At 46.3% G+C, this 27907-nt stretch overlaps 1 protein-coding gene across 2 annotated transcripts in view; it reads right to left on the bottom strand.

The window, feature by feature from the left end:
• PHIP (PHIP subunit of CUL4-Ring ligase complex) overlaps positions 1-27525 on the bottom strand; it is a 225043-nt gene extending 197518 nt beyond the window's left edge. For both annotated transcript variants that reach the window (XM_077289845.1, XM_077289846.1), the window contains exons 1-4: positions 27253-27525; positions 27087-27145; positions 26935-26964; positions 26408-26467 (exon numbers count right to left, since the gene is read on the bottom strand). In XM_077289845.1, coding sequence (XP_077145960.1) covers positions 26408-26467; positions 26935-26964; positions 27087-27145; positions 27253-27295 — 192 coding nt within the window. In that variant the 5' untranslated portion in view covers positions 27296-27525. The remainder of the gene's footprint in view (positions 1-26407; positions 26468-26934; positions 26965-27086; positions 27146-27252) is intronic.
• Positions 27526-27907: the final 382 nt, after the last annotated feature.

The following is a 27907-nucleotide window of genomic DNA, read 5'->3' as shown; positions in this document are numbered from 1 at the left end:
TTGTGTGACATATCTCTGTGATTTAATTGTATAAAAATTCAAAGTTGGAAAATTGCGAAATTTTCAACATTTTTTCACAAATAAACGCAGGTAATATCCAAGAAATTTTACCACTATCATGAAGTACAATATGTCACGAGAAAACAATGTCAGAATCACCAGGATCCGTTGAAGCGTTCCAGAGTTATAACCTCATAAAGGGACAGTGGTCAGAATTGTAAAAATTGGCCTGGTCATTAACGTGTAAACCACCCTTGGGGGTAAAGGGGTTAAGGACTGATTTTAAAGATCCTTTAACCTCTGCTCTAATCATGGCCCTGAGGCTAGAGGCAATGCCAGGAAACTCATCCTGAATAGTCTTTTGGATACAGTCCACACAGAGGCTTTTCTGCCACTGGACTGCTAGCGGGACTTTACAGAGGGCACATTCTTTGTTCTTTGACTTGGTACTAGCCTTCCTCGGCGCCTGGCAAGTAAGCAGAAAAATGTAGCCCATTACCACCAATGTGACATTCAAGAAGATCACTCACCACCCGCTGCAATCAAGGGTACCGGATTTTGAGGCTGATCTGGAGTACGGACAACGTCCCTCCTAGAAGCTGAGGAGTCCTGCGACCTTCGGTCAGGGCGACTACCACTTCTCCTCTTAGTATGCTGGTGACCAGGCATAGCACCTGGTAAGGCCTCTTGCTGCTGCTGTAGTAATGGCTGCTGTTGTAGCTGCTGCTCCATACAATCCTCCATAATGGAGCTCTATAGATGTGAGGACTTTCACTGTGGACTTACCACCTTTTAAAGGGTGATCCACTCTGCTCACCGCCTGATCCGGTTTACATATCGCTCCTCCCCCGCTTCTGCGCCCCACCGGGAAACCGCCAAAAAGGCCCTGTAACCCGGCCAGCGTCTGTCTATGGGCGCCGCCATCTTGGATCCGGCACATAGCACTGACGTCACGCGGGCTCGCCTATTCCCAGCGTGCCCTGCGCGCGACGCCTGCTGCGCACCCGGAAGTTAGGCCCAGAGCCGAAAGCGGCCAGCAGAGGGTGGAGAGAGCGGCGTGGCAGCCGCAGAAGAGCCTCGGGACCCTGGACTGCGCTGAACCGACGCACACACGTGCGCGAAGGCCCCAGGACCTGCGAACGGCGCTTCCACAGCCTGAAGGCCGGCATACAGGCTCTCTGCCTGTTCTTTCAGTGCTGGGACAGGAGTGAGTGAGTCTTCAAAACCGCCGTGATTTCAGCACTAGGGCTCCCATCAGGACAGGAAACCCAACTGAAGCGAGGGAGAGGTACCCCCGCCTTTTATTTCAGTAGGTTTCCTGTCCTGGCTGGGAGGATCCCTCGCTCAGGTGTGCTGTCATGGGAGACGGGAAAAACCATCATATTTCTCTCCTGTCCGAGGACAATCCATTTGTCCCAGAGTGGGAAATGCCGGATGTTCGGCCACCCATTCATTTGAATAGGGTCCGGGTTCGTGTACAGTTATGGTACCCAAACTTTTTAAAATGTACAGCCGAACCCGACAAATCTGTACAGTCACAGGTCCACCTGTCACTAACAAGGAAACATAGTCTGTGTAACAACGCACATATGCACAGCAGCATATATTATAATGGGTACGTGTGGTTATCTGTGAAAAAAAAAAAAAGGATGCCACACTCAAAACACGGACATGTGAAGAAGGCCTTATGCATAGTCATTCTAACTGGTTTCCTCGGTTTACCTCCTGATGTCAACTCAGATCCTTCTGCATCCAAGATGGCCATCTGAGTGTCATAGGGGAAATGCAGTGGTAAGTCTTAATCACATCTCCTCTGTCATTCCCAAGTAGTGGGATAGGAAAGCACAATGAAATAAACACTGATTTGAGCAGAAGAGGCAGTTTAAGGCAAAATGTAGGGTGACTATAAATAAGGGTCTAGTCACTTTTCAGACCCAGAGGAGAGATTCACTTTAAACTTATGGGTGCCACAAAGATCCATACAACAGAGACCTGTAACAGAGTACAATAAATTTATAACGCCTTTTTAAATATCTATTTAAGGCCATCAAAAAAGAGAGGGGTCATAACTATCTGACATTGGGCCAGTAGACATGCTACAGCTATGAAATAGAATAAACCACGTGTGATACTTGTCAGGTGACTGCATCGGGAACGATCCTGCCTGCAGTGCAGCAACATCTCCCCACATCTGCTGTCCAAGCAGCTGCACAAACCCATTCATTTGCTCAACCCAGACACCTCTTAAAACTTTTTAATTGCATCCAATATAAAATGTGCCAGACTGTTGGGCCCTTGATGCAAAGGATAAACATTCTCGTTTTGGTTTTTATAAGATGCACTTTGAAAAGCCACTAGAATGCAACCTCAAAAAAGGTCATGTTGTCATGACCCAGCAGTTAACCTTACTCGCAATGTTCATAATTAGACATCTGACCACAAAATGTGCTAGGGAAAAAAAAACAAAAAAAAAAAAAAAACAATTCCATACCTTCACTTCCAATCTTGCTGAATCCTGGTTGTTATGGGCAACCTTGACACTATTAGAACAGTTTTTATGTGTGAGTGCAATTATCACAGGCACATGTCATGACAATCACGTAACATGTGGAATCACAAAACTTAAGGAGATTACACAAAAGCATGGCACTTGCTTGCCAAAAAGGCTTTATGTACAGCTAAATCTGCAACGAAACAAAATACAACCTTTAAAAAAAAAAAAAAAAAACACACACAACAACATCCAGATACAAGATAGAAAATGCAATAGTACAAGAATAATTTTTATTTCAGTTATCAAAAGACTGCACATCAGGAAGAACACTGCTCCAGGGTAGATGGATAATAATGCACTAGTCAAAGGGTGCTTGAGATGTTATCTATCGCCCACAGTGTTTTTAGAGTGCCATTAGATATGAACATCCACCGCATAACCTAAAATCCACTCCAAATATTTGGACATTTAGCACCTTATCCACATAACAGTTAATGAAGCTGAATGCTCCTTTGTTTGCATCGCCTTCCCCTGATCACTTGACAAGCCCAAGCATAACAGCAGTGGGGAGTTTGCATATATGACCACCGCTCCATTCAGACACGTCAAGTATTTTACTCATGTTTATATAAATAGTGGAGAAACATCGGTTCAAAGGAACCGGTCACCCCCAAAATCGAAGATGAGCTAAGCCCACCAGCATCAGGGGCTTATCTACAGCATTCTGTAATGCTGTAGGTAAGCCCCCGATGTATCCTGAAACATGAGAAAAATATAGTTCTTACCGATAACGGTATTTCTCTGAGCCCATGACGGCACCACGGAGAGAGGGGATCTGCCCACCAAGGACAGGAAACCTACAGATAAAAAGGGCAGTACCACTCTCCCGCATCAGTTGTTTACTAGAGAACAATGGGAGACTATGGAACAGCTTATTAGTTTCAATATTACTTAACTTAATTGAGATACCGCGTGACCTATCATAAAATAAACTATAGCACTATATTAATGTGCACACCCATGAGTGAAGGGAGGGAATGTACGGGTGCCGTCATGGGCTCAGAGAAATACAGTTATCGGTAAGAACTATATTTTTCTCTGTCGCCCATGACGGCACCACGGAGAGATTTCATAGATTTGTACATTCAGGGAGGGACCCCCGCTTCCAGAACCCTTTACCGAAAGTAAGGTCCGAAGAGGAGATAAGGTCCAATCTATAGTGCCTATAGAATGTGGAAGGTGATGACCAAGTAGCAGCTCTACATATCTGGTCAATCGAAGCTCCGGCCTTCTCGCCCAAGAAGCTGCCACTGCTCTCGTTGAGTGAGCCTTGACCTCCCCTGAAATAGACATTCCACTTGATGAGTATGATAGGCTGATAGCATCTGTGATCCATCTCGCCAGAGTAGCTTTGGAGGCTTTTTTCCCCTTCCAGGGATCCTGGAAGCACACAAAAAGAGAGGCATCCTCCCTACTCTCTCTGGTGGCTTCTAAGTACTACATGAAGCATCTCCTGACATCTAGTGTATGCAATGATTCCTCCTCCCTATTTTTAGAGTTAAGACAAAAGGAGGGGAGAGATATCTCTTGAGTTCTGTGGAACCGGGATGCCACCTTCGGGAGGTATGCTGGATCTATTTTGAGAGTAACACTATCCTCTAAATCCCGTGTATGAGGAGGGTTAGCAGATAGTGCCTGTATGTCGCTTATTCTACGAGCAGATGAGAGGGCGACGAGCAGGGATGTTTTGAGGGATAGGAGTTTTAATGGGATATCTAAGGGTTTGAAGGGCGGTTTAGAGGACCAAAAATAAATCCCATTGAAGGGAACTTTTACTGGAAGTGGCCTCGAACTACCCCTCTAAGGTATTTGCCACTTTAACCCTAGCAATGGTGAAGTTCGTAAGGGATGGATAGAATGTCGGTTAGAATTAGACAGTGTTCTTTCCCGCAGTCAATTTAGGTATTGTGTGTTAGGTGAAGAGTTCCCGCCTCTGCACAGGGGGAATCTCGAACCATCTCCGCTGCGGTCTCCCATTCTTCTCCAGCCGCAGTGGAGTCTGCTCAGCGGAGACGTCAGTCCCGGCGTCTACCTCAAGCTGATACTGGATGACTGGTTTGATGAACCTGGGAACCCACCGATTCATAAAGTGATGTTTTAAGGGACAGATTCCCAGAGAAGCCTCTGACCGGGGTTCAAAAGGAGGTTTGGATAGGGATATAAGATCAAAGTTTAAATTCCAAGGAGGAGTAAACCGAGAGGGGATGGGTCTAGACCTGGCCAACGCTTTGATGAACCTGGATATCCCCGATACCCAGCCAGGTCGTAATTGTACAGAGCCCTTAAAGCCAAGACTTGAACTTTTAAAGTATTTGTGGCTAGCCCGTTCCAATTCCTTGCAGAAACTCTAAGACAGCGGTTATTGGAAACTCTCTTCTAACTTGGAACCTGAAAGGAAGTTCCTCCAGGTTGCCCCCCCCAGCAGTTTAGTGATTCCTATATGGTCTTCTCCACTTCTGGAAACATTCACAATCAATATTATGGCTAATATTCTGAGGAGATGCACCAGAGAAGTCTGGGTGACCAGCCTTTTGACCATTGCCATATATTAGGGCTCAGAGTACCGGCCCCCGACCACCTGCTCTATATTTCCACGAGGAGGGGACTTGGAGAAGCAACATGTGCCTGTTCAGACTGGATTACCCAGTCATGCACCACGGCGTCTGCTTGTGTCATAAGGGCGCGCTCTCACCCCGCGCGTGCCACTAGCCTCCGGTCCTGGACTGCGGGAAGATCAAACCAATAACAGTTAGTACATGGATAATGGCAGAGCATTAGGATGTACACACATTACTCATCCAGGAGATCACGTCTATTCCGAATCCTTAGGTGTCTAAACCCCAAACAAGGGTTGGATATTATTGCAACTAAGGAATACACAATCCGGCAGGTAATATTTCCTAACATTACCAGAGATGGCCTCTCATTAGAAACGCTGAAAGGGAAACGTGGATCATCACTCCTATTTTACTGACATTACACACATATACATATCCTAAAAGGCAAGCTTGTCAGTGTTATTTATACACCCAGACAGCCATGGAGGGAGTAGCCATACTCTATGGCTAGAGAAAAACAGGATTCTTCCCACCAGAGAGGTGCTGACTCGCCACAAGGTGCCAAAGGCAGACATGCCGTCCCTGGTAACCATAGTACAATAGACTTATGGGACGAGAATCTATCTACTGAATGTTAATCAAGGAAACCAGCCTGATTGTCACATGTGGAATTGGTAAGGATTTTTTCCTTCCACCTCTTGGTATTTTCTGCTCCCAGGACAGTAGTATGTCCCTTTATAGGCTGAGAAAAACTGTTCCATACGGAAGAACTGCTAATTTACTCAGCCAATTCAAGCAAAGCTGCTTGCTCAGATAAGCCCTGTTGTAAAGAATGAATCAACAGAAGTTGGAACTGGGTACAAAACCACTAGGACTCTATACGCCAGAGTTGGGACCCAAGACAAAAATGTGAAATGGTAGACCCACGATATACCTTGTGCGTGGCTGCATAACCTAAATCAGAAGGTCTAACCCAGAGCCAAAAAAGAAAACACCAAGCCCGAAGTACTAGGAAGCACAGAGGTACTATGATACTAATGATACCCCCTGAGGCACAGGGGCACTGAAGCAATAAGATGCCCGTAAGCACACATTTTGATGTATGGAGGGGCTATTAATGCAATGTGAAGCAAAAAAACACAATGAAGCAATATGATGCAATACAATGCATAAAGGCAATATGAAGCACTAAGATGCAATATGATGCAATACGATGCACAGAGGCAATATGAAACACTATAATACAACATGAAGCACAGAGGCACTATGATGCAATATGATACACAGAGGCACTCGATAGAGGCACTAAGATGCAACATGATGCACAGAGGCACTCAATATGATGCATAAAAGCACAATGATGCAACATGATGCACAGAGGCACTCAATATGATGCATAAAAGCACGATGCAACATGAAGCAGAGGTACTCAATATGATGCATAAAGGCACTATAATGCAACAGGCTGCACAGCGGCACTCAATATGATGCATAGAGGCACTGATGCAATATGAAGCACAGATGCACTCAATATGATGCATAAAGGCACTATGATGCAACATGATGCACAGAGGCTCTCAATATGATACGTAGAGGCACAATAATGCAATATGAAGCACCGAGGCACTCAGTATGATGCATAGACGCACTATGATACAATATGACACCCAGAGGCACTCAGTATGATGCATAGAGGCACCATGATGCAATACAACGCGCAGAGGCACTCAATACGATGCCTAGAGGTACTATGATGCAACATGATACATAGAGGCATGCAATATAATGCATAAAAGCACTATGATGCAACATGATACACAGAGACATGCCATATAATGCATAGAGGCACTATGATGCAATATAATGCAGAGCATTGATGATGCATAGAGGCACCATGATGCCATATGACGCACAGAGGCACTCAGTAAGATGCATAGAGGCACCCTGCCGCAATATGATGCACAGAGGCACGCAATATAAGACATAGAGGCACCATGATGTAATATGATATGTAGAGGCATGTAATATAATGCATAGAAGCACTATGATGCGACATGATACAGAGACACGCAACATAATGCATAGAAGCAATATGATACACAGACACGCAATATAATGCAAAGAGACACCATGACACGCAGGGGCACTCGGTAAGATGCATAGAGGCTCTAAGATGCAATATGACACACAGACACTCAACACGATGCATAGAGGAACCATGATGCAACGTGTTGCACTCAATATAATGCATAAAAGTATCATGATGCCATATGATGTTCAGCCACACACAATATAAAGCATAGAGCTACAGTCATGCTTGAAACCCGGCCCATAGTTACAAGCAAAAGAGCAATCTCTCAGAGATACGGATAAGCCTCCACTTTGAATAGTATATCTCATTTGTCAGACTGACCCCACCCAAAGGTGCTAACTAATGAGTCGCAGCTGAAGGCAGTCTTCATGGAGGCAAAGTGCTCCATTAACACCATGTCCTCCCAAGGCATAGCGTAGTTAAGTTGCAAAGAAAAGTGAGACACCTGTTTACCAGACCCCCAAAAAAAGTGAAAACCATGCTTCCAAAGGTCACTTTGAAGTCTAATCATAAGGCTCTGCGCAGACAAGACATGCAACTAACTTAAGCCAAATCATGAGATGTAGCCTGGACATATGTCCTTATTATAGCCTAGAGGTCCAAGGTCTGGCTGTGTATATGTGAAAACATACCTCACATATGAAGCTCTAGCACAGCTTTGCACAAAGGCATGAGCTATCAACAGAACTTTCCACCATGCACTTACCTGTGCTGGCTCCATACCTGCTAAAAAACAGGGGGAGCTGGTAACGCCGAGAGCCCATCATGAGGGGAAGCAGCGTCCCATCAGGAGTGCTGCATTGCTGTCAATGATTTTCTCTCCCCCATGAGGTCCAGGCCTGGCAACTGAAGTAGGCTCAGCTCCGGTGTCCCTGGAGAAGATTCTGGGAGAGGCAGCATGCGGCTTTTCTTTTTTTTTTTTCCTGCACACCGGGGGCCCCGGCTTTTGCAGATTGCAGGCTTACGCTTCTCCCCGTAACCACAGAGGGACCCCCCCTGTATGTTTATCGCTGCTGCGGCATCTTTTTTTTGTGGCTAGTGCTGCGGTTAGCGCTGCGGCCTGTGCCGAGGCTCGACGGATTACTGAAGCAGCCTCTTTTTATGCGGCGGCGATTCACGCCACTTGATTCAATTATGCGCCTGTGCAGAAGCGCCTCTTTGCGGAGTGCCATTATCGCTCTTTCCAACAAGCAGTTTCAAGATGGTACCGCACATGACCCGCTGCCCACCGGAGCTCCCGGTCTCTTTGCAGCCTGCCCTAATGCGCGGTCCCTGCACGCCGGTCGGCTATGCAGTGTGCAGGCTGACGCTTCCAAAAGGAGAGCCGCGCCGCAACCACAGAGGGACCCCCCTGGATGTTGCCGCTGCTGCATCTTACCTAGGGAGGTGACCGCAAACTCCATGTCACTTCCCCCGCACACCCTAGAGGCCCACTAGCCCCAGCGGTGGCGCTTCGGGTGACCACACCAGCCGAGGCAGAAGGACCCCAGCTGCCTGAGTCAGACTGATTGGCCCCGGAATCCCACGACGATCTTCCTTCTGGTAAGTCTGTAGGTCTCCCATCAAGGACAGGAAACCAACTGATGTGGGAGAGTGGTACCGCCCTTTTTATCTGTAGGTTTCCTGTCCTTGGTGGGCGGATCTCCCCTCTCTCCGTGGTGCCGTCATGGGCGACAGAGAAAAAGAGGTTAGATTATACTCACCGGGGGGGGGGGGCGGTCCAATCCGATGGGCGTCGCGGTCCGGTGCCTCCTATCTTCATAGGATGACGTCCTCTTCTTGTCTTTACGCTGCGGCTCCTGCGCAGGCGTACATTATCTGCCCTGTTGAGGGCAGAGCAAAGTACTGCAGTGGGCAGGTGCCGGGCCTCTCTGACCTTTCCCGTCGCCTGCGCACTGCAGTACTTTGCTCTGCTCTCAACAGGGCAGATAATGTACGCCTGCACAGGAGCCGCAGCGTAAATAAAAGTAGAGGACGTCATTGTAAGAAGATGGGAGGCGCTGGACCAGACTGCGACACCCATCGGACCGGACCGCCCCTGGGTGAGTATAATTAACTTATTTTTCTCATCTTTCAGGATACATCGGGGGCTTATCTACAGCATTACAGAACGCTGCAGATAAGCCCCTGGTGCCGGTGGGCTTAGCTCATCTTCGATTTTGGGGGTGACAGGTTCCCTTTAATTCTCGGCTGCGATGGAAGAAAGGATGAGGGATGCCACTCCGAGTAGAAGGGGTTTATTTTTTAACACGTTTCCAAGTTTACAACTTCATCAGAACAAGCAATAGTGGTTGTCCAGATGAAGAAGCTGTAAACTTGAAGTTGTAGGTCTTTGGAGAGTAAGAGGAAACTAGAGTACCCAGAGGTAACCCACGTAAACAGGGGAGAACATCTCATTACAGATGTTGTCCTTGGTGGAATTTGAACCCAGGACCCCAGTGCTAACCACATGCTGCACAAGTAGTGTCTGAGGGACCAAAAGAAATACACAATCAATAACAGTTACGGGTTTCTGGCTTAAGTCCGCGTATATCAGAAATTTATCCCCTATTTTATAAAATGGGAGATCAAATGTCTTCCATAGGATGTCTAATAGAAGTTTTAAGGCTGCAACCTATCGGCGGTCGATTGTAGGCTATAGAGCTGACGCACGGATGTGACTAACAACGTTGATGCAGTATACACAGCAGTTTGCGTGTCATCTGTCCAGGAGGTAAGGCTTTTTTTTATTTTAGTTTGCTAGGTGCATCAAGGGCATGGAAAAAGGGTGTCCAATTATGGACAACCCCTTTAAATCAGTTTGCAGTGCAAATAAATATGGATTTATAAACCGTTTTACAATGTAATTTGTTGCAGATTTTTCACACAAGATTCACAACGAATCCGATTTCAACATGTTCAATTCTCTTAAAAGGTTTTTTTTAAAAAAATACATATTTTCACATGTTCGCACTATTATAATACAAAATGTACTGTACTTTATGAAAAGTGAAGCTGTTTTTTTTCCCAACTACTGAAAGAGGCCATCAAGCTGTAATTGTGGCAGCAATAATGCCAATGAGTCACAGTCAGTGCTTCAATTCAAACAAGCAGTTTCCTTGCTGCCGCTGGTTTGTTCTATTCAGATTGTTTGGTGCAAACCATAGTGCATACAAAAACAAAAAAAATTAAAGGATAACCAAAAAAAGGATCATGCTCCATCTGACATGTCCTTGGCTATATTCACAGTATGAAGCACAAGTTTCTTTGAACTTAGCATATAGAACATACAGTGGTTACATAATGCACCACTCAAGAGGTTTCTGTTTTTTTCTTTTTTTCCCCCATCTCTGGAGTGGTGCTTTAAGCACAAGTCTTCTACCCCCTGTCATATACTCACCCTCCAGCGTCTTCACTCTTTTTGGGTGCCGGTCCCACTTGCACAGCTTTTAAGTGGTTGAAATTCAGAAGCTACCGTACGTCACAAGCAGGGATGAGGGGACCAGTGGAAGTTAAGGTTCTGGTAACCGACCTGAACTTTATTTCAAAGTTCGGTTCGGGTAGCCGAACTTCAACCAGAAAACGGTAATTAGTTCTTACCGGTAATTGTATTTCCAGGAATCCACCTGACAGCACCACTGGAGGACGTCCTTCTTACCCTCAGTGGGACAGGAACCACAAGCAGTTAAAAGGACCCTCCCCACTCCACCCACCAGTGATTTTCTAAGTACCACATCTGGATGGATGCAAAAAAGAGAGTTTATTTACAATTACACACCAATGTTACATCACATTAGTCAGTAGTATAAGTTTGCAGTGGGAGGGAACTAGTAGTGCTGTCAGGTGGATTCCTGGAAATACAATTACCGGTAAGAACTAATTACCGTTTTCCAGTCCACCACCTGACAGCACCATTGGAGAATACCAAAGGATGTATAACTAGGGTGGGACTACTGCATGTAATACTTTTCTACCAAAGGCTAATTGGTCTGATACGACATCTAATTTATAGTGTCTAGCAAAGGTAGAAAGACTAGTCCAAGTCGCCGCCCTACAGATTTGCTCAGCTGAGGCTCCCCCCTTCTCTGCCCATGATGTAGAAATGGCTCATGTTGAGTGGGCCCTAAGAGTGTCCGGGGGATCTTTCCCTTGGTCTGTATATGCTAGGCTAATCATGTTTTTAATCCACCTAGCAATGGTTGATTTTGCTGCTTTACAACCCCTATTTGGACCACCGTATTGTATAAATAAGTTAGTGTCCTGTCTCCAGCTTTCTGTCGCCCCCAGGTATTTTAGAACAGTCTCCCTAACGTCAAGGTTATGGTAGACTCCCTCTTTTGCGTTTTTAGGGTGTTGGCAGAAGGAAGGAAGGATTATCTCCTGGTTTATATTGGTAGATGATACTACTTTGGGGAGGAAAGCTGGGTTAGGTTTGAAGACACTTCTGTCGTCAAAGATTTGAAGATATGGGTTCTGGATAGAAAGAGCCTGCATCTCCCCCAGCCTTTTAGCCGATGTGATGGCAATTAGGAAGGCAGTTTTAAAGGAGAGATTGGCTATGTCCATATCTTCCGACAGAAAGTAAGGGGTTTTACACAAAGTGTTAAGGACCAGGTTTAGGTCCCAAGGAGGAGTTGATTTCCTCACAAGTGGCCTCATTCTCTGTGTGGCCCTGGAAAATCTCGCTATCCAGGGATGGGAGGCTAGTGATGTATCAAAAAAGACACTAAGTGCTGCAATCTGTACTTTTAGAGTACTAGGCCGAAGGCCCTTGTCAAATCCGAGTTGCAGGAAATCGAGGATTCTGGGGATATCTGGTTTCGAAGTATCCACATGACCTTCTCCCAGAAAGGAACAATACCGCTTCCAGATCTTGTTGTATATCGCCGAAGTCACCGGCTTTCTGCTTGCCTGGAGTGTGGTAATGACATCTTCTGACAGGCCTCTGGATCTTAGGGTTTGCCGTTCAGGATCCAAGCAGATAGGTGAAGACAGTCTGGATTCTTGTGGAACACCGGACCCTGAAGTAGAAGGTCCTGCCTGTTCGGTAGAAAGACTGGTTCTTCTGTTGACATCCTGGACAGTAGAGAAAACCAGCTTCTTTTCGGCCAAAAGGGAACCACCAGGATTACGGTTGCTCTCTCGTCTCGTATCTTCCTGAGTGTCTTCGGTATCAGAGGAAGAGGCGGAAAAGCGTACAGGAGACCTTCTCCCCAATACTGAGACAAGGCGTCTACTCCTGTGGCTCCATCTAGGGGATTCAGAGAGAAAAATGCTCTGGCCTTTGTGTTTGACCTGGTGGCAAAGAGGTCCACCTGAGGTGTTCCCCATTTCTGGCATAGGCTGCTGAATACGTCCGGGTTGATCCTGCCCTCCTTACCGCCGCTGCGGTGACGCGCTGTGCCCCTCACCGAGGCCGGTGCTGCTGCCGGCGCCATCCTCCATGCTGGCCGTGCCGGAAGTGACGCGGTCGTCGCGACCGGAAGTGACGCAGCCGCTGAACCCGGAAGCAGCGGCCGCATGCTGGAGCCGGCCGCTGCTGGAAGCGGCCGTCGCACTCACTCCCCAGCAGACAGGCACCCGGACCGAGAGCCCCCACGAGGAGGAAGCGGACCCGACCCCAGGAGCAGCGCTACACTGGGGAGGCTGAGGGACCCCCCATAGCAGGTATCAGCCGCAGATATCTTGCGGCGGGGAAGGGAAAGGCTGGGACCCCCCGATCCCCACCATCTGCACAGCACCGTCGGAGGACATGCTTGCCGTTCCTATCCGCAGTGGGACAGGAAAAACACTGGTGGGTGGAGTGGGGAGGGTCCTTTTAACTGCTTGTGGTTCCTGTCCCACTGAGGGTAAGAAGGACGCCCTCCAATGGTGCTGTCAGGTGATGGACTGGAAATATATTCTATTCTCTCTCTAAAACAGACTTCCCCCAGGATTCCAAACATTGAAACGGACTTACAGTAGAAGTCCTTGATCAGCATTCAGCACCAGACTAACTGCCCCGTACGAACGCCGAACTTTCAAGGTCTGGTTCGCTCATCTCTAGTCACAAGCTCTCAATGCAAGTCTCAGAGTCAGAACGAGGCTGTCACAGACTTACATTGAATAGTGATCTCCGGCTCGCTCCATGAACCACTGGAGCAGCCGGAAGGTAAACTGCAGCAGACGGAAGTGGCGGCAAAAACAGATGAGAACTCCGGGAAGGTAGGTGAGTAAGTTATCAGACAGGGAACTTGGATTTTAAGCACCACTCCAGCAGTGAATTAAAAACACTGGAGTGGTGCTTTAATCCAAGCCAATTTTTACAATTCTGACCACTGCCAATTTATGAAGTTATAGCTCTGGAATGCTTCAACGTATCCCACCGATTCCGAGACTGTTTTTTTAGTGACATATTGTACTTCATGTTAGTGCTAAAACTTCTTCAATATAACGTGCGTTTATTTATGAAAAAAAAACGAACTTTGACAAATTTTGAAAATTTTTTAATTTTCAAACTTAAATTTTTGTACCCTTAAAATCAGAGTGGTGTCACACAAAACAGTTAATAAACAATAGCGATGGGCGAGTGCACTCGTTGTTCGGGTTTTCCCCAAGTATTTATGACTGCTCGGAGATTTAGTTTTCCTCCCAGCAGCTGGATGATTTGCGACTGTTAGACAGTTTGAGTACATGTGGAAATTCCCTAGCAACCAGGCAACCCCCCACATGTACTCAGACTGAGTAGTAGCTGTAAATCATTCAGCTGAGGTGATGAAAACTAAATCTCCGAACACTAACAAATACTCGGAGACCACCCTAGCGCACTCGGGAAAACCCAAGCAACGAGTACACTCGCTTATCACTAATAAACAACATTTCCCACATGTCAGCTTTACATCAGCATAATTTTGAAAAGCAATTTTTTTTTTTTGTTAGGACGTTATAAGGGTTAAAGGGAACCTGTAACCCCCCCCCCCCAGGCGTTTGAAACTAAAAGAGCCACCTCGTGCAGCAGTAATGCTGCATTCTGACAAGGTGGCTCTTTTATTGGTGCTGTAACTGCAGAAATAATCAGTTTTGTAATTTGTCCTAAATACCTTTCTTCAGTCCTGGAGGCAGGCCTTTCCCCCCTTGCTGCAGCAGACGCCACACAGCAGTCAGTCATGTCTTCTTGGCGCCGCCTCCTCAGCGCTGTTTTGAAATCAGCCGACGCCTGCGCTCTTTTGTCATGCCTTGGGTAGGCGCAGTGAACGCTGCCCGTCCTCTGTCCTCATATGCAGTCTAGCTGACTGCGCCTGTGCGGCCGCCCTGCCTGTGAATCCCAGCCCCGCAGTGTGAATAAATCAGAAGACACTCCGGGTGCAATGTGATAAACTCACACGAGTCTCTCGCATCAATTCCCGAAACTGGGGAATTGAGCATTCAGCTGCATAGAAATACATGCAGCCGCACGCTCCGGTCCCGAGTTTTGGCAGCAGTGCTGGGCACTGCACTAGCAAGTGTGACCCCAGCCTTAAAAGTTGACCACCAATTTCTCAATTTTCCAACAATATTTACAAAACCATTTTTTAGGGACCACCTCACATTTGAAATGAGTTTGGTTGGGTAGGGTGTCATGTATAACAGAAAATACCAAAATTTGACACTATTCTAAAAATTAAACTAAAAATTAAACTCCTCAAGGTGCTCAAAACCACATTCAAGAAGTTTATTAACCCTTCAGGTGCTTCATGAGAACTAAAGCAATGTGGAAGGAAAAAAAAATGAACACATTTTACTTTTTTCATTAAACATTTACTTTGGAACCAATTTTTTTTTTCCACAACGGTATTAGGAGAAAATGGACCACAAAATTTGTTGTGCAATTTCTCCTGAGTACGCCAATACCCCGTATGTGGGGGAAAAGCCACTATTTGGGTGCATGGCAGGGGCTCAGAAGGGAGGGAGCACCATCTAAGTTTTTGAACGCAAAGTTGTTTGGAATCAATGGCGGCGTCATGTTGCGTTTGAAGACCCCCTGATGTACCTAAACAGTGGAACCCCCTAATCACAACACACCCCTAACCCTAGCTTTAGGCTAACCCTAACAGAAAAATGGAAATTTTTATTTTATTACTTTTACATAACTAAGCAGGTGAAAAGGGGGGAATTTTATTTACTATTTTTTTTTCTATTTTGATCACTGTGATTGGGTCTATAACAGTGATTAAAATAAACCAATAGGAAAAGTTTCCTATTGTTGCCGGGTGCCAGCCGGCAGATCTCGGAGGGCGCACTGCACATGCGCCCGCCATTTTCTTCCCAGAAGAAGATGCTACCGGCCAGGGGACATCACGGGGGGGCCCCATTTCTCTCTCCTCTGATGTGCTATCACAACAAAGGAGAGAGAAATTAAATGGGAAATATAACTTTTTTTTTTGCAGTTGCCGTTATTCCGTGAATAATAGCGATCGCAACACTGGGGTCTGTAAAAAAAACAACCTGAATCATGTTCTCCTGGAGAATTTCTGACGCTGGGGGGGGCGCTATATACTTATTTTTCAGCGCCGTTAAAAGCAGCGCTGAGGAATAAGTACCCTTAACTGCCGCCGTTAAAAGGCATATCGGTGGTCGTTAAGGGGTTAAGTTACAATAAACCTTAGTTCCATGTGAGTATTATAAGATGATAGTAACTCAAGACCATGACATACATAGTATCTTATGTGGAATATGGTTTTAAGTTGCAGTAGCCTGGAAAAAAAAAAAAAAAGTATGAAAATATAACATGAACACTACTTCGTAAGCCATAATCCTGAACTACAACTACAATATTGTATTTAGATTGCCACCTGGTGGAGAATACGAGCACTTAAAACCAAGTCCATGTAAATCTGGAAAATATATCCACACGTGGCAAAAATCAGTGAATCAGCTGCAAAATCCACCTACTTATTTTGTTGCAGATTTAACACTATGCTACAGATGCAAAATCCACAAGGCAGGTTCATATAAAAGGGGGGGGGGGGGAAACATCTTTTTGCAGCATGTGGAAGAGATTATATATAAATCTCATCTTTTCAGCTCCCAAATCAGAAGGAAAATTTGCAGCAAAGTGACCTTAACAGTGCTATACGAAAATATAAATATGAATTAAAACCATTGTTCTAGTTTATTTGTTAAAAAAAATAAAAAAAAATAGTTCTAAAAATTACATCCATTAAAAAAAAAAAAAAAAAAGCTGTCAGCACATATCAAGACCCCAAATTTTGCACAATTACAATCATGATTTTAAGATAAGAGAACATAGCCAATTCCTGATCGAAAATTAAAATTTGATAAGGCCACCAAGTATTAGAATAACGAGTCGTTATCACCAGGACCGAAAAAACTTCTATGGATCAGATTTAACATCTTCAAAGACGACAAGGGATCAAGAATCCTTTGTGGACCACAGTAAGGACTTGTGCACCACAGTAAGGACTTGTGCACACGTTGCTGATTTGGCATGTTTCTACCATGAAAATTTGCTAGCAAAACTTGAAGCAATCCAGATGCCAGCAAAGTAATTTAGAAACCTCAAGTGTCATGCACACATTACTTATTTGTGACTTGCAGATTTGGTGCAGAAAATAATTTGCAGCATGTCAATTTTCTGTGCGTTTTCGCACCGTTGTTCCTGCCAAGAAATGCAGAAATGGTGCAGAAATTTCTGCGTCCATTTACTCAACATGTGCACATTTACTAAGAGTATTGTTCCCACGGTCAGTAAATGCTGCAGGTTGAACGCTGCATACATCCGCAGCGTCCAACCCGCTGTGGCCAGATGTTACAGCATAGTGGATGGGATTTCAAGAAATCCCATCTCCACTATGCGTGCAAGGATGCCTCCGGCTTGCCTGCGGAGATGGACATGCAGCGCGTCTTTCCAGACTGCAGCATATCTATTTATCTTGCCGAGACACTCAGTCTACACAAGATAAATATCACCCGTACATGATTCCACACAGTTCAACGAACACATGCTGAATCACCTGCATTCAAAAGTTGGCAGCACTTTGGACGGAGCGGACATGTGCTGCGTCCAAAGTGCTGCCAATTACTGACTGTGGGGGACGTAGCCAATTTGGCAGAACCAAATACCACCAATGACTTTCGGTAATATTGGCTTTCTTCATTTAAATCATCTTTACTAATGCTTATAACACTTTTGCAAGAAAAAAAAAATTGAATTAGCCCATTTTCTGCCAATTGTCAACACCTTTTCGTCACATGAAATTGCAGCAGATGCTGACTGAATGTAGGCAAAACAGGTCCAGATCATGGTAACTGCAGAGATCCATTGCCATTTTACTATATTAGAATAATATGATATGGGGGCACCACAGAATATACAGAGCTGGGATCCAACCTTGACCTTAGAAAATAGACATATCAAAAACAAAAAGAAACAGCAAAGGCCATATAGAATGGGGATCACCAGACAGCATGGATTGGTGCAACAAACACAACTTTATTACGGTGTAACACAGGACATACATTAAAAACATCTAAAAACAATTAGAAACAGTGCCTTGCCTGTATACAAATGAGAGGGGAAATGGATGAAATGTAAGTGTACAGATAATCCTCAGACTCCTATATGGACAGCATATTTAACAATGTATATACCATATAAATGAACACATAGAACCTATATGAGTCTGAAGTACACAGATGAGAAGTGCATGCAATGTAACAACTTTAAATAGGTCACAAAAGAGGCCTGAAATCAGGCCACAGAGTGTGGCAAGCAATAAGTGCACATAGAATGGTGGTACTCAAATATATAGCAGAAAAAATAATCCTGGATATTTCAATGCTTAAAACAAGCCGATACACACTCAAAGTGCTGCGCTCCAAGTGAGCCAGGGTATAATAACCCAGTATTAGTAACAGGCACAAGGTATTCGCTCTTGCCTTGTGCCTGTTACTAATACTGGGTTATTATACCCTTCTGCTGTTGTCTTTGGGGAAATGATGGGTGTGCATACTTTGCATCTAGATGGCTGGCTCGCTTGGAGCGCAGCACTTTGAGTGTGTATCGGCTTGTTTTAAGCATTGAAATATCCAGGATTATTTTTTCTGCTATATATTTGAGTACCACCATTCTATGTGCACTTATTGCTTGCCACACTCTGTGGCCTGATTTCAGGCCTCTTTTGTGACCTATTTAACCCCTTCCCGACCTTTGACGCATACGCTGCTTCATGAAAGTCTGTGCCAATCCGACCTATGACGCAGCGTATGCGTCATGGAATGATCACGTCCCTGCAGATCGGGTGAAGGGGTTAACTCCTATTTTACCCGATCTGCAGGGAGAGGGGGAGTGGTACTTCAGCCCAGGGGGCTGGAAAACCTGAAGTGACCCCCCCCCACCCCACCGATCGCCCCCCCAGTGCTCCGTTATGGGGTCCGGTCCCCTCCGTCCTGTGCTCCGCTCCCCCGTCCTCCTGCCCGCTCCCCCCCTGCTCCTATGTCACCCCCCGGTGCTCCGACGCCCCCCCCCCCCGTGCCCCGATCTCCCCCCCCCTTATACTTACCGAGGCTCCCGGTGTCGGTCCGTCTCCTCGCTGGGCGCCACCATCTTCCAAAATGGCGGGCGCATGCTCAGTGCGCCCGCCGAATCAGCCGGCTGGCTGATTCATTACAGGTACATTTTGATCGCTGTGGTAGGTTCTAACACAGCGATCAAAATAAAAAAATAATAAATAAACCCCCCCCCCCCTTTATCACCCCCATAGGTAGGGACAATAATAAAATAAAGAAAATATTTTTTTTTCTTTTTCCACTAGGGTTAGGGTTAGAACTAGGGTTAGAACTAGGGGTAGGGTTAGGGGTAGGGTTAGGGTTAGGGGTAGGGTTAGGGTTACGGGTAGGGTTAGGGGTAGGGTTATGGCATGTGCACACAGAGCGGATCGGCCGCGGATCCGCAGCGGATCGGCCGCGGATCGGCCGCGGATCCGCAGCGGATTTGGCTGCGGATTGGCCGCTGCGAATTCGAAGCAGTTTTCCATCAGGTTTACAGTACCATGTACACCTAAGGAAAACCAAATCCGCTGTGCCCATGGTGCGGAAAATTCCGTGCAGAAACGCTGCATTGTATTTTCCGCAGCATGTCAATTCTTTGTGCGGATTCCGCAGCGTTTTACACCTGTTCCTCAATAGGAATCCGCAGGTGAAATCCGCACAAAAAAACACTGGAAATCTCCTGTAAATCCGCAGGTAAAACGCAGTGCCTTTTACCTGCAGATTTTTCAAAAATCGTGCGGAAAGATCTCACACGAATCCGCAACGTGGGCACATAGCCTTAGGGTTAGGGTTGGAATTAGGGCTAGGGTTTGAAATAGGGTTAAGATTAGGCTTGTGGTTAGGGTTACGGATAGGGTTAGGGGTGTGTTGGGGTTACAGTTGTGGTTAGGGTTGGGATTAGGGTTACGGTTGGGATTAGGGTTAGGATTAGGGTTGGAATTAGGGTTACGGGTGTGTTGCGGTTAGGGTTGTGGTTAGGGGTGTGTTGGGGTTAGGGTTGTGATTAGGGTTATGGCTACAGTTGGGATTAGGATTAGGGGTGCGTTGGGGTTAGTGTTGAAGTTAGAATTGAGGGGTTTCCACTGTTTAGGCACATCAGGGGTCTCCAAACGCAACATGGCGCCACCATTGATTCCAGCCAATCTTGCGTTCAAAAAGTCAAATGGTGCTCCCTCCCTTCCAAGCCCCGACGTGCGCCCAAACAGTGGTTTACCCCCACATTTGGGGTACCAGCGTACTCAGGACAAACTGGGCAACAACTGTTGGGGTCCAATTTCTCCTGTTACCCTTGCAAAAATAAAAAATTACTTGCTAAAACATAATTTTTGAGGAAAGAACAATTATTTTTTATTTTCACGGCTCTGCGTTATAAACTTCTGTGAAGCACTTGGGGGTTGAAAGTGCTCACCACACATCTAGATAAGTTCCTTCGGGGGTCTAGTTTCCAAAATGGGGTCACTTGTGGGGTGTTTCTACTGTTTAGGCACATCAGGGGCTCTGCAAATGCAATGTGACGCCCGCAGACCATTCCATCAAAGTCTGCATTTCAAATGTCACTACTTCCCTTCCGAGCCCTGACGTGTGCCCAAACAGTGGTTTACCCCCACATATGGGGTATCAGCGTATTCACAAGAAACTGGGCAACAAATATTGGGGTCCAAATTCTCCTGTTACCCTTGTGAAAATAAAAAATTGCTTGCTAAAACATCTTTTTTGAGGAAAGAAAAATGATTTTTTATTTTCACGGCTCTGCGTTGTAAACTTCTGTGAAGCACTTGGGGGTTGAACGTGCTCACCACACATCTAGATAAGTTCCCTTGGGGGTCTAGTTTCCAAAATGGAGTCAATTGTGGGGAGTTCCTACTGTTTAGGCACATCAGGGGCTCTGCAAACGCAACGTGACGCCCGCAGAGCATTCCATCAACGTCTGCATTTCAAAACGTCACTACTTTCCTTCCGAACCCCGACGTGTGCCAAAACAGTGGTTTACCCCCACATATGGGGTATCAGCGTACTCAGGAGAAACTGGACAACAACTTTTGGGGTCCAAATTCTCCTGTTACCCTTGGGAAAATAAAAAATTGTGGGCTAAAAAATCATTTTTGAGAAAGAAAAATTATTTTTTATTTTCATGGCTCTGCGTTATAAACTTCTGTGAAGCACTTGGGGGTTCAAAGTGCTCACCACACATCTAGATTAGTTCCTTGGGAGGTCTAGTTTCCAAAATGGGGTCACTTGTGTGGGAGCTCCAATGTTTAGGCACACAGGGGCTCTCCAAACGCGACATGGTGTCCGCTAATGATTGGAGCTAATTTTCCATTCAAAAAGCCAAATGGCGTGCCTTCCCTTCCGAGCCCTGCCGTGCGCCCAAACAGTGGTTTACCCCCACATATGGGGTATCATCGTACTCAGGACAAACTGGACAACAACATTTGGGGTCCAATTTCTCCTATTACCCTTGGGAAAATAAAAAATTCTGGGCTAAAAATCATTTTTGAGGAAAGAAAAATTATTTTTTTATTTTCACGGCTCTGCGTTATAAACTTCTGTGAAGCACCTGGGGGTTATAAGTGCTCACTATGCATCTAGATAAGTTCCTTGGGGGGTCTAGTTTCCAAAATGGGGTCACTTGTAGGGGAGCTCCAATGTTTAGGCACACAGGGGCTCTCCAAACGCGACATGGTGTCCGCTAACGATTGGAGCTAATTTTCCATTCAAAAAGTCAAATGGCACGCCTCCCCTTCCGAGCCTTGCCGTGCACCCAAACAGTGGTTTACCCCCACATATGAGGTATCGGCATACTCAGGAGAAATTGCCCAACTAATTTTAGGATCCATTTTATCCTGTTGCCCATGTGAAAATGAAAGAATTGAGGCTAAAAGAAATTTTGTGTGAAAAAAAAGTACTTTTTCATTTTTGCGGATCAATTTGTGAAGCACCTGGGGGTTTAAAGTGCTCACTATGCATCTAGATAAGTTCCTTGGGGGGTCTAGTTTCCAAAATGGGGTCACTTGTGGAGGAGCTCCAATGTTTAGGCACACGGGGGCTCTCCAAACGCGACATGGTGTCCGCTAAAGATTGGAGCCAATTTTTCATTGAAAAAGTCAAATGGCGCTCCTTCCCTTCCGAGCCCTGCCGTGCGCCCAAACAGTGGTTTACCCCCACATATGAGGTATCAGCGTACTCAGGACAAATTGGACAACAACGTCCGTGGTCCAGTTTCTCCTTTTACCCTTGGGAAAATAAAAAAATTGTTGCTAAAAGATCATTTTTGTGACTAAAAAGTTAAATGTTCATTTTTTACTTCCATGTTTCTTCTGCTGCTGTGAAACACCTGAAGGGTTAATAAACTTCTTGAATGTGGTTTTGAGCACCTTGAGGGGTGCAGTTTTTAGAATGGTGTCACTTTGGGGTATTTTCAGCCATATAGAACCCTCAAACTGACTTCAAATGTGAGGTGGTCCCTAAAAAAAATGGTTTTGTAAATTTTGTTGTAAAAATGAGAAATCACTGGTCAAATTTTAACCCTTATAACTTCCTAGCAAAAAAAAAATTTGTTTCCAAAATTGTGCTGATGTAAAGTAGACATGTGGGAAATGTTATTTATTAACTATTTTGTGTCACATAACTCTCTGGTTTAACAGAATAAAAATTCAAAATGTAAAAATTGCGAAATTTTCAAAATTTTTGCCAAATTTCCGTTTTTTTCACAAATAAACTCAGAAATTATCGACCTAAATTTACCACTAACATGAAGCCCAATATGTCACGAAAAAACAATCTCAGAATCGCTAGGATCCGTTGAAGCGTTCCTGAGTTATTACCTCATAAAGGGACACTGGTCAGAATTGCAAAAAACGGCAAGGTCATTAAGGCCAAAATAGGCTGGGTCATGAAGGGGTTAAAGTTGTTACATTGCATGCACTTCTCATCTGTGTACTTCAGACTCATATAGGTTCTATGTGTTCATTTATATGGTATATACATTGTTAAATATGCTGTCCATATAGGAGTCTGAGGATTATCTGTACACTTACATTTCCCCTCTTATTTGTATACAGGCAAGGCACTGTTTCTAATTGTTTTTAATGTTTATGTCCTGTGTTACACCGTAATAAAGTTGTGTTTGTTGCACCAATCCATGCAGTCTGGTGATCCCATTCTATATGGCCTTTGCTGTTTCTTTTTGTTTTTGACATTTTACTATATTATAACCTTTGCAGATCAACCACAAGTCAGTAACATGAATCTAAATCAGTCACAATATGGTCACATCAGTACCACAATTTCTGGTCACAGAACACACAATGACAAGCTGCGATTTGCCTCCAACCTAGCTGCAATTTAACAACAACCAATACGCAGCCTTTATAATAATAATGCAGCAGCAACAACTCACAAACAAATCAAACACGTTTTTGGAGTTGTACAACTAAAGTTGAAGGGTAGAAGACGCCTAAACTTGCACTAAAATAAAACAACTAGTAAATTTAACTGGATTGTCCAGTGAAAGAAAAAAAAGGTATCACCTGTCCCCAGGATTGGCAATTACTTCTTGGTCAAATCGATGAGGATTTAATTTTTATTCCCATTAGAATGGAGAAGCATAAGCATGTACGACCCTCCATCCATTCATTAACTATGCAGCTGCCAAGCTCTGTGGAGTGAATGGTGCAGCAGGTCAGACGTCCAGATATACTGTTATGTGATAAGGTGTTGTCCAATGAAAATAATTATTAGTTGACTTAAGTTTTTCTATGATTTAAGAGGTTGTACTAGATTTGGACAAATCAGCCTCAGATACCTGTAAAGCCCACACTGCACGTTAACTTAAAGGGAACCTGTCACCCCCAAAATCGAAGGTGAGCTAAGCTCACCAGCATCAAAGTACTGCAGTGCACAGGCGCTGGGCCTCTCTGACCTTTCCCGGCACATGCGCACTGCAGTACTTTGCTCTGCCCTCAACAGGGCAGACAAAATACGCCTGCGCCAGAGCCGCAGCGTGAATACAAGAGGAAGTCATCGTAAGAAGATGGGAGGCCCCGGACCGCGACGCCCATCGGACCAGAACCAGACTGGGACCGCCCATGGGTGAGTATAATCTAACCTCTTTTTCTCATCTTTCAGGATACATCGGGGGCTTATCTACAGCATTCCAGAAAGCTGTATATAAGCCCCTGATGCTGGTGGGCTTAGCTCACCTTCGATTTTGGGGGTGACAGGTTCCCTTTAATAAATTATCACCAAGATAACTAAAGGCTCCCATACACATGAAATTCAAGTTAGCTGAACCGAACGATAATCGACAGGTTCAGCTAACAAAATATGATGACTGATGGACGGGAGAGAAGCCGACAGCATTGCTCTCCCTGAGATAAGCCATTGTTCACCAGACAGCCATCTAGTGTGTATGGACAGCATAACAGCGATGAAGAGCAGGCATCCAGATAGTGACTTATGTGAGTAGCCCTATACAGAAGAGCAGATATAAATACACAGACTAATATCGGCCAACCCGCCAATAACAACTGGTTCAGTAGAATAATTTGTATGAGGCGCCCAACTGATGGTCAGGAGAGATATCAATCACGAAAGTCAGATTTCAGACTGCTGTTCGCTTCATTCTCTGAGAGTTAAGCAGCTGGAAGAAATGTATGCTGATGGCTTTCATAGAGAACACAGGAGCCCTCGTCTGAGCTAGTCTCATGTATGGGAGAGATGGCTGAAGCAGAACGATTGACTGCAGGATCAATTGGCTGACATTCCCCTCTTCGCCTTATATACTGCCCCTATTGGAGAAACCATCAGATTTGACTATCAGTACCATCTCTATGCTAATGACGCCCAATTATACACTGTCTCCTGACATCACCCCTGCATTAATACAAAATACCAGTCTTTCCACTGTCTCGTACTCCCTCAAACTGAATTTGTCAAAAACTGAACTTCTTGTTTCCTCCCTTCACTAGCCTACCTATACTCAGGATTGCCATTTCTGTGCGCGGTTCGAACATTACTTCATAGCAGCATGCCCACTGTCTTGGGGGAAGGGGTCACTTGATTCAAATCTTTTCTTCGTCCCCCTACATCCGAACACTCGCTCATGTCACCTACACTGCAAAATTATTTATAGAATTCAAGCTTTTCTTACCTTTGACTCTGCAAATACTCTTACTGTTGCTCTTATCCATTCTCATCTGGAGTTTTGCAACTCTCTACTGATCGGTCTCCATCTTACTAAACTCTCCACTCGATGCTGAATGTAGTAGCCAGGATCATATTCCTTGCCAACAGCTACACTGATGCCTCCACCCTGTGCTAGTCACTACACTGGCTGCCCATCCGCTGCACAGCTCAAAATAACCATCACTCTCACCCACAAAGCACTCCTCCCTCATCTCTCACTGTACTACCATACCCTCCATTCTGCTAATGACCCAAGACTAAAATCCTCAATAACCCAAACCTCCCATTCCTGTCTCCAAGTCTTTCACATGCTGAGCCAACTAGTTGGAATGAACTACCCAGGACAAATCGAGTAATCCCCAATACCCACAGGTTTCAGAGAAGGGGCCTAAAATGCATTTTTTACCATTCTCCTTTCATGTCCCCCCCATTTCCTCATAGATTGCAAGCAGGACCCTCACTCCTCTTGGTATCAGCTTTTCTGTTAAGTCCCCTTCAAAATGTAAAGTGCTGTGGAATATGTTGGTACTCTAAAAATAAATATTATAATGTATGATGAGGAAGGCTATTGTTGAATTTCAGCCACTTTACAGTGAACAGATGATCACAAAGGGTCCTCTGACGATGCGTTTTGTGGCCCTGCCGGAGCTTACGTCCGACCCCCCACATGAAGCACTGACCGGGTGCCTGAACACAATGTGAAGCCCCTTACACAGAAGCCAGTATTCCCTGAAACTGCCTGTAGACCAATATTGCAGACCTGCAGCTCCCGGTGGGCTCCTCACTTTAGGACCACCACAGTTTCCTGGGGGGGATGCTCCCTCATACATAAGGTTGCACGGTATATAATAGAAGTGGGGTCTGTCAGAAAATGTGCTCTGGATAAGGTGGTGGTCTTCTGGGGGGTCTCTGTGTGCAGCCAAGTAGTTATGACTCAATTATGTCCGTTCAGGACACTGAGAAAGCCGAACTACACTACCCAGATTTCCCATAGGCTTATCCCTGGGAGAGGAACCTGTCACTTCCGCCTACAACACACTGAGCAGGCCACGTGCAGTCACCGTCAGCGGCACGGGCTCCGCCATGAGGCCCGGTGTGGGGCTGAGCCGGTGACTGACGCGAGCTGTGAGGGCCGGAGGCTCGGTGCGTGTGAGGCGGCTCAGCTCCGGAGCACAGCCCCGCCCCCTCTCAGCGTCTGCTTCCAGGCCCGCAGGCCCCGCCTCCCGCTCGCCGCCGCACAACATCCATGACGTCTCTTATTTCCCACACATAAGCGTGGATTATTTCACCCCACGGTCACGGCACAGGGTCAGGTCACCTCCCCACTGACAGTCCGTGAGAGCCCCCTTCCCCGGGGCAGCACGCCGAGCCCTGTCCCGTCCCCACACACCTTTCCTACCGTGCACTATACAGCAATGGCAAGTCCAAAAAATGCGGGAAATTCAATTTTATTTCACTGTGCGAAAAAATAAGGTAATAAAAACTTTTCGTCAGCAGTGGGAGACTCACCAAATTCTGGTAAGTCCGGGGGTGCTCCTCTCCGGTCCAGTCCACCCTCCTCGGCAGGAGCTGCAATGGAAAGCCACAGTGAGGGTCTGTGAGGGTCTCCGCGGCGCCCACGTCCCGGTCACCTCACAGAAAGCCCCATATAGTTGTATCATTAGCTGACGAGATCCCAGGCTGCTCGGTGCCGCCGCTGCCTCAGCACAGCCGCGCTCCTCGCAGCTCTGTGGGGGGCTCACCCGGCCAGGGAGTGCCCCCCAAGCCTCACCCGGTGACAGAGCAAGGCAGCCTCCCCGCTGCCCCCCGAAAATAACCACAACGCCCCCGATAAGCGGTGCCAGGCACGGGGGGAGAGGGAGGTGCAGCCGCGCGCAGGTCGGGGCCATGGATTCTTCTCTGGCTGTGTGACGAGTACTGGCCCCATGTGATAGCAGGGGGCGACGCTGCGATATCGGGGGGCTTCAGGACAGAAGTAGCACCGCGTTCTGGGGGGCCCAGCCCCGAACCCCACCCCCATCCGTACCCCCGCTCACCTCCTTCTTCTCCACTTCTCGGATAAGGACCTGGAAAGAGAGAGCAGAAGGTCACTCACTGCTCCACGTCCCGAGCCCCCCTCATGCCTCACATTGGGGGGCTGCCCTGTACCCCAAGTGCACCCACCCCCTCCTGGTGGGCCAGCTCATACCTGGGCTGCCTCCTGGCAGGGTCCATCTTCCAGGAATCTGGCAACGAGGAAATAGAGCTCTGCAAGACAGAAAGAGAGGGTCAGGGCACAGGCAGCCCGTCTCCGCTGCCCCCGGGGGGATGCATCCATACTGATTGTTTATTGGGGGCTGGGAGGGGGCACGTACCGGATCCGAGCTCGGTGCTGTGCTGGCTGCTGGAGGAGGACATGTTGGGGTTGTTGGGTATCCCCCCTCCTCCTCCTCCCGCTACCGCCGCCGGAGCGGATCCCCGGGCCCTGCCCCTGGAGCTGTCAGGGTCTGGAGCAGGAAGGAGAAAGAGAAGCCTCCGCTCTCCACCATGCACTGCCAGGCGGAGGGAGGAGGAAACAACAAGCCAGAGAGAGATCTCACTGCCGGAGGTATCCTTCCGCCTAGCACTGAAGAAGGCAAGAAAAAAAGTCCGCCTCTCCTACCAAGCTGTGCAGAGCTTCCCCATTCCTGGAAACCCCCTGATTCCTACGTGGGTGAACACTCTCCTGCTACGTATTGTTTGCGATGATGCTTTTTTTTAAACAAAAAAAATCTCACTATGATTTTTAAGGAAAAATTGAAAAACTAAAATGAATCGTAAAGATTTTGCCAAAATATATGCCTACAATTCAGAAGAACTGTAACAATGCATGAGCGACATTTACCGTGAACTGTAATCAGAAGAACTGTACCAATGCATGAGCGACATTTACCGTGAATTGTAATCAGAAGAACTATACCAATGCATGAGCAACATTTACCGTGAACTGTAATCAGAAGAACTGTACCAATGCATGAGCGACATTTACCG

This window comes from Ranitomeya variabilis, chromosome 2 (genome assembly GCF_051348905.1).
Source record: "Ranitomeya variabilis isolate aRanVar5 chromosome 2, aRanVar5.hap1, whole genome shotgun sequence".
In the NCBI taxonomy this organism is placed as follows: Eukaryota; Metazoa; Chordata; class Amphibia; order Anura; family Dendrobatidae; genus Ranitomeya; species Ranitomeya variabilis.
Note: the sequence above shows the minus strand (reverse complement) of the source record. Positions and strands in the feature narration are given on the sequence as shown.